We start from the raw sequence: 7,759 nt of genomic DNA, 5'->3' as shown, positions 1-7,759 counted from the left end.
CAGTACTGTACTGTGTCATGTTGTTCCACCTCACCTACCTTTAAGGGAGCTATAGGAACTAGTGGTGTAGTCTACGTGATTACAGGTATATGCTAGCCTGACAAGCCAGACCCACATCAAGATGTTGGGTCTGGGAACTCACCATTGGCAGGGCTCAATCCGAGGGGCTTCCAGAAGACCGCTGTTCCCAGCAGCAGCAGCAGCCATAAGCCCCGCCCACCGACTCTATACATGATGCGATTGGCCTGACTAGAGTTTGGTTTTTCCAGTCCGCAAGTCAACGGAGAGTAGCTATACACAGTATACCCACTAAGAAAGATTTCTTTTTTTTTTTTACCTGATGTTTTTCTTCTTCACATAGGCTAAATAAAGGTATTTCCTGTATCAGAATACAGGAAATGAAGTCGTTGATGCAAAGGCAGATTCTGGCCCATATATATATATATTTATATACAGTACAGTATACCCTCTACAATACATTAGACTACACCACTGATAGGAACACATACTTACATACAATGTCCACAGGGCCAGGCCTTCTTAATTTCATTGTAAACCATTACAGAGCCAAGTTGGACTGTAGAAATGGATGGCCTCTCTTCCTCGTGTACTCATTGCTCTGTTAAAGAAATAAGGTCTTAGTTTTATCACAGTACACCGTCCGTTAGTCTGTTATTTTTTAAAGGTGTTAACCTCAATAGGTCTCTCTGTATCTTCCCTTGTGGCAGCTGACAGTGTGACCTCATCATCTTCCTGTCAGTAAATTTAAGAAGTTAATTTAAAACATTTTGTCTTCCAGTCTCTAATCCATTATGAACCATCTGAGAAGAAGATTATAAGTGCCCAAAATATTTCAAATTTAGTTTTTACAAAAGTACAGAGCCTCTCACAATTTCCTAAATAAATAACTCAATGGAGTCACCTTTAAATTAGTCTAAATCTCTTAATAATCCATGGTCTAAATCCAGAACGTTCCACTTCTGGGATTGTTCCGGTGCTGCCTGAAACTCAGCCGGATGTCCGTCCCCTTCCTCTGTCTCTGTGTTGGCGTTCTAACCTCCGGCTGATTTGTGAGGACTATGGTTAACTGCTCCTCAGATCTCTGTAGGGTAAATCCAGACAGCTAGCTAGACTATCTGTCCAATCTGAGTTTTCTCAAAACTTTGTTAAATATTCTAGCAAGTCTGTGTGTGTGTATTCATAAAATAATGATACTATAATAATGAATGATTTAAGGGATGGATTCTAAACATTTCAAATGTTTGTTTAAATGTTTTCAGTTTCAAGGCTGTTGTACCACTTGATTTAGACTTTATTTTCTACCAAAAATGTGATGTTTTTGTCGCCTTCTTTGGACCTATTCTTGCCTTCATTCCTTTTAGTGTGTTTTTTCATAAGTTTGTCACTTTTTTGGAAGTTGTTGCTGTTTTTGAAGTTTGTCGCTTTTTAAAATTTTTTTGTCACTTTTGTCGACCTAGTGTTGCCTTCCTTCCTTCTTTCTACCGTCTTTGTTCCCACAGCCCTATGGTCCCACAGCCCTATGGTCCCACATTTCTAGAACATTTTCTAAATTAGGTCTTGTGTTCTTACATTTCCCTTCAATTTAAGCCCTATCCTCCCACATTTTTTAGTGTTATGGGTTAGGGTTAGGGGGATAAAATCTGATACAAATTTATGAAAAAGGAAACGTGGGAACATAGGGCCTAATATTGGAAAAAATCTTAGAAATCTGGGAACTGTGGGAACATAGGGCATCATTTTCAGTGAAATTTGTCTCAGAATGTGGGAACATAGGAACGCTCCCGCATTTCAGCTGCCTTAAAGGAACTATAATTGTTGTCAAGATATAAATCAACTTGTCCTCACATGTACTGCTGATCTAATAGCCACAGTATTAAAAATAACAGCTACTTTGCATTTCCTACCACAACCTCGTTCGTCATAACTTCCCCTCAGATACAAAGAAGACAGTATTTTAGTCGTATGTCACTTAACGAGGTCCGCTGGCTGGAGAGATGTCGCTCTATCTCCTCCTCCTCCTCGCTGGAAGCTTCGGTCTCAGCTTGAACAGTGAGAAAACCTAATTTGTCAGCTTTTTTATCAACATCATATCTATATTTTTTTGGCTCAATACAGTTTATATCTCAATGATCTACGCCGGTGTTTCTCAAATGGAGGCATGTGTACGTGAGATTTTTTGCAAAATGTATTTCAGTTACAAGGCTGTTGTTACCAGACCATTGTTCCTTATGGAGCCCTTTATTTTATACCAAATGTGATGTTTTTGTTGCCTTCTTTGGACATTTTCTTGTCTTCCTTCCTTCTACTGTTTGTTGCTTTATACAAAGTTTTTTTCAGCTTTTTTTTACCTATTCTTGCCTTCCTTTCTTCTTTCTACCGTTTTTCATAAAAATGAGACATATTACATCCCCCTTCTTAGGAGGACAGGGAAGAGTAGTCGTTGTGTTCTGCATCACATTAAATATAGGTATGTCTGTGAAGTAAAAAGGAAGCAATGCAAATATGCAAAAAGCAAATATTTTTGGTGTAACTCCACTAACAGCAGCACAGTTTAACCACTGGCGAATAACGTTAAGTTATAACTTAACTTTACTGCCTGTTAGTGTACTAACGGAAGTGCGCAGTTTGAGACACACTATATGTGTGAATGACATCATCTAACAGGAAGTTAACACAGGGCCATGGCTGTGTGAAAAGGTTAAATAGCCACATAAAAACATCTGAAAACATAATATTCATGTCCCTTCACTGAATAAATAACTCATTATAGTGTTGAGCAGTGTTTCTCAAAGTTTTTTTTACAATAATGTTCCCCTTTTGAATTGTGTTTTTAAGCCAAGTACCCCCATAGATTTACTAAACAACAGCCTTGTAAGAGAAAAAATTTTTTTTTACTTCCGTTAGTACACTAACAGGCAGTAAAGTTAAGTTATAACTTAACGTTATTTGCCAGTGGTTAAATTGTGCTGCTGTTAACTAAGGTTAGCTTGCTAGCACGTTACAGTACAGTACCAATATACATGCAAAATTAACCAAGCTTATATGTTATACAAGTATCGCAAAAAGACTCAACTTACATTTGTATTGCTCCGCTGCGAGACTCGCCACCGCGTCCTTGGTCGCTATTATTGAAAGTTTTGGAACTATTGGTGGCTCCGCCCCTTCCGCTACGGAGCCAAGATGGCGACCGTTGAGGGTGGAAAGTGTCCATCGTTCCAACACTCAACTTTTTGGCCGTTATGAGTGCACCATCTGGGTACTCGTAGTGAACTGCATTTGACCACACTTGACAATGTGAACGCACTATGTACTCAAAATTAGGGCTGTGTAATGGCAAGAATCTGGCGATACGATACGTATCACGATTCAATATATTGCAATATATTTTGATACTGTGCGTGAGGTGACATATTGGGATTTTTTTAAAGTATAATTTTAGAAAAACTAATATTTAAAAAAAGACGATGTTCATAAAAGTCAAAGAAGTTTACTTTAGGTAAACAACTCAGTACACAGAAAATCAAGCTGCCAGTTTGGGATTGTGGTTCCCAGGTTCTTAGTGAGCTAATGTTGATATGCTAAAGTAGGCCAAAGTTCAGCCATAGCTACGTTGTTAGCTTCTAGCAAAAAGTCAGGCACTGTTAGGCACTATTAGTCAATATTAGTCAAGGACACTAGTGGTGTGTCTCAGCATAGCCATCTAGCGGTAAGGGGTTTAAACACAACATAAACGTGAACCACTGTCTTTGAACGTAAATAAAAACAACAAAATAAATACTTTTTTAAATAAAAAATAAATAAATCGATATTGCCTTTTTGAAAATCGATACAGTATTGCAAAGTGTACTCAAGTACTCAAGTGTATCGTTTTTTTTTCTTACACCCCAACTCAAAATAGCTAATGTTAGTACAGAAGTGTGCGATTTGAGATACACCAATAGGCTACACCGCAACAGGAAATCAACTTGGGGCCATTTAGTTAATGTTTGGATCAGCTCCAGTGTTGCCAACTTAGCGAATTCATCGCTAGATTTAGCGACTTTTCAGACCCCCTTAGCAACTTTTTTTCACAAAAGCGATTATCGACAAATCTGGCGACTTTCTGTAGAAAGCGAGCATCCAAGGTATTTCTCTCCTGTGGCTGCCAAAACAGTCTCCTCTCTCTTCTGTTCTGTAACTGAGGAGCAGAGGTGCAGCCCCTCCTCCCCTCTCTCCTCATGTGCAGCCATAGACTGTTAATATTTGCAGTCTATGTGTGCAGTGCGCAGGCAGGTAGAAAGGGGAGAAGGGACAGGGTGCGGGGGCCAGTGTAGCTACGAGAGACAGCAGGATGCGACGGGAGAAAGACGCCACTGAGCTGTCCTCCCCCTGGGCTAGCCAACCTTCTTTGAGAATTATTTATCGATCCTTTTCCCCTCCCTTCATAGAATTTCTTTTATTTACTTCAAATATAGTTTACATTAACATTATTAACATTATTGATTGAATTTGTGATTATTGATGAATTTGTGATTATTTGGCTAAAGATTTCTTTTTCTTTCTATCTACCTTGCTGACACAACCACTACGCTTTGTGCAAATGATTGCGAATGGATGTCACAAATATGCAAAGGAGCGTATGATGTCATCTAGCTACTTTTAGCGACGTTTGGAGATGGTGCTAGCTACTTTCATTGAAAAAGAGTTGGCAAAACTGATCAGCTGTGCTGGTGACTTGGCGCTATCTTGAAAATAGTTACAAAATGTGCTTTTCGTGGACATGCAGGAGCTAAATCTGTCGATGGAAACGTTATTTTTTTTAGCAGATATCTTGGTTACAACACGATTGAGCTAGCAAAGCAGTTTGGTGTTTACAGTGCCTTGCGAAAGTATTCGGCCCCCTTGAACTTTTCGACCTTTTGCCACATTTCAGGCCTCAAACATAAAGATATAAAACTGTTATTTTTTGTGAAGAATCAACAACAAGTTGGACACATTCATGAAGTGGAAAGAAATTTATTGGATATTTCAAACCTTTTAAACAAATAAAAAACTGAAATATTGGGCGTGCAAAATTATTCAGCCCCCTTAAGTTAATACTTTGTAGCGCCACCTTTTGCTGCGATTACAGCTGTAAGTCGCTTGGGGTATGTCTCTATCAGTTTTGCACATCGAGAGACTGACATTTTTGCCCATTCCTCCTTGCAAAACAGCTCGAGCTCAGTGAGGTTGGATGGAGAGCGTTTGTGAACAGCAGTTTTCAGTTCTTTCCACAGATTCTCGATTGGATTCAGGTCTGGACTTTGACTTGGCCATTCTAAAACCTGGATATGTTTATTTGTGAACCATTCCATTGTAGATTTTGCTTTATGTTTTGGATCATTGTCTTGTTGGAAGACAAATCTCCGTCCCAGTCTCAGGTCTTTTGCAGACTCCATCAGGTTTTCTTCCAGAATGGTCCTGTATTTGGCTCCATCCATCTTCCCATCAATTTTAACCATCTTCCCTGTCCCTGCTGAAGAAAAGCAGGCCCAAACCATGATGCTGCCACCACCATGTTTGACAGTGGGGATGGTGTGTTCAGGGTGATGAGCTGTGTTGCTTTTACGCCAAACATAACGTTTTGCATTGTTGCCAAAAAGTTCGATTTTGGTTTCATCTGACCAGAGCACCTTCTTCCACATGTTTGGTGTGTCTCCCAGGTAGCTTTTGGCAAACTTTAAACGACACTTTTATGGATATCTTTAAGAAATGGCTTTCTTCTTGCCACTCTTCCATAAAGGCCAGATTTGTGCAGTATAACGACTGATTGTTGTCCTATGGACAGAGTCTCCCACCTCAGCTGTAGATCTCTGCAGTTCATCCAGAGTGATCATGGGCCTCTTGGCTGCATCTCTGATCAGTCTTCTCATTGTATGAGCTGAAAGTTTAGAGGGACCCGGGCTTCGTAGATTTGTAGTGGTCTGATACTCCTTCCATTTCAATATTATCGCTTGCACAGTGCTCCTTGGGATGTTTAAAGCTTGGGAAATCTTTTTGTATCCAAATCCGGCTTTAAACTTCTCCACAACAGTATCTCGGACCTGCCTGGTGTGTTCCTTGTTCTTCATGATGCTCTCTGCGCTTTACACGGACCTCTGAGACTATCACAGAGCAGGTGCATTTATACGGAGACTTGATTACACACAGGTGGATTCTATTTATCATCATTAGTCATTTAGGTCAACATTGGATCAACATCGTACCAATAATGACGTTAAATCAAACCCTCAAGTGTAATATTGTTTAAATTAAAATTAGTAAATTCTAATGTTTTTGGCGTTAATCATCTTCCCAAAAAGAGCCGGAGCCTATTATGAGAGGGAAACGTGATGAGGAATGTGAAGAAACTAACCAGGAACATATATTTATGATTTACAGAAGTAAGTTTCACCAAAAATATATCACTCATTGCTTCCTTTTTACTTCACAGACAATCCTACATTTAATGTGCTGCAGAACACAATGGCTACTCTTCCCTGTCCTCATAAGAAGGGGGATGTAACATGGAGCCGCTTAATAAAAGGTGACCTGGTGATTCTGGATACTATCACAAATGGCGAGGAGAAAACATCTGACAAACGCTACGGTTCTCTGGCAGACAACTCCCTGGTAATAAGAAATGTTACATCCTTTGATACGGCAACGTATTGGTGTAATGAAACACAAATATTTCTGAATGTAATAACTCTTCCCAATGTGGACCCAAGCGCTGGAAATGTACCAGTCACACAGAGAAACAACGGACTGGGTTTCACAGAGAACCAACAACCTTCAGGTTTTAGGAAACTGACTGTCGGTGTAGTTGTCGGTGTAGTTGTCGGTGCCGTGTTGGTGCTTTTGGTGACCTTAACTCTGAGATTCTGCTTCAACAACAGAACGGAGAGAAGCACTCGCAACAACTTGGACAAAACTGTAACCGACGAGCCGATAAATGAGGAGATGAAAGTCTACAAGAAGCAGCCAAGATGGAGGGACTCTTATTTTTAAACTACTGGACGAGCATCAGTGAACCACAGAGCACCTCCATGCCACCCAGTAATAATCTATACAGCACATTTAACAAGCCAACAATCAACCCTTTGTGACCATGAACTTGAATGAATATATATTAGCCATTGCTTCATGGGTTTTATATTTTTATGACTTTATATGTATTTACTTTCATACTATACGATATTTACTCTGTTTTCTATATGATATTACAATATATCAGTTATAGGGATACATTATAAGTACTCTCTTATCTTAAGAGGCAATCATGGATTCTCCTGCCTCCGTAGTACTGAGGCTACGCGGCCCCCCTCCCTCTTGTGTAGCCTCCACACTTGGAAGTACCTGACAGAGGGCCAACTTCAATAGCCTGTAGCAGTCTTTTCTGAAAAGCTCAGACTCAGCAGTAAAAGGATTGCTGAGTCGACAAGAAATACAGTCCCTCCCTCTGCATGCTCACCCATAAAATCCTGAAGTTTCTTTGTTCGCTGACACACTTTCACAGACTGCATTGTCACTCTGTTAAACTGTCTCCTTCTACTTGCAAGAAGAATAAAGAAAATAACATAGGAAACTCCAGTGTGTCAGACAATCTTAATTTCCAGCTTTATCACCGAACATCGAACAGATTTTCCACAACAAAATCCATATTTCTGATTTAAAAAAACATTGAAAATGGGACAACACAAGGTAGGACGTAGCAGTGAGGAGTGTGTGTGTATTCCCT

At 39.8% G+C, this 7,759-nt stretch overlaps 1 protein-coding gene across 3 annotated transcripts; it reads left to right on the top strand.

Annotated features, from left to right (window-relative positions):
• Positions 1–1,973: 1,973 nt before the first annotated feature.
• Positions 1,974–7,521, top strand: LOC120563692. 3 transcript variants are annotated; one of them, XM_039808067.1, is made up of 3 exons: positions 1,974–2,070; positions 6,473–6,651; positions 6,918–7,521. In XM_039808067.1, exons 1-3 carry the CDS (start codon positions 2,016–2,018, stop codon positions 6,975–6,977), a joined length of 294 nt encoding a protein of 97 aa, XP_039664001.1. In that variant the 5' UTR covers positions 1,974–2,015; the 3' UTR covers positions 6,978–7,521. The 3 variants fall into 3 exon arrangements, with proteins under 3 accessions (XP_039664001.1, XP_039663985.1, XP_039663994.1); XM_039808051.1 differs by having other exon boundaries at positions 6,473–7,521; XM_039808060.1 differs by lacking the exon at positions 1,974–2,070 and adding an exon at positions 2,141–2,183 and having other exon boundaries at positions 6,473–7,521.
• Positions 7,522–7,759: the final 238 nt, after the last annotated feature.

This window comes from Perca fluviatilis, chromosome 1 (genome assembly GCF_010015445.1).
Source record: "Perca fluviatilis chromosome 1, GENO_Pfluv_1.0, whole genome shotgun sequence".
Taxonomy (NCBI): Eukaryota; Metazoa; Chordata; class Actinopteri; order Perciformes; family Percidae; genus Perca; species Perca fluviatilis.
This window is presented reverse-complemented; position numbering and strand designations above follow the sequence as displayed.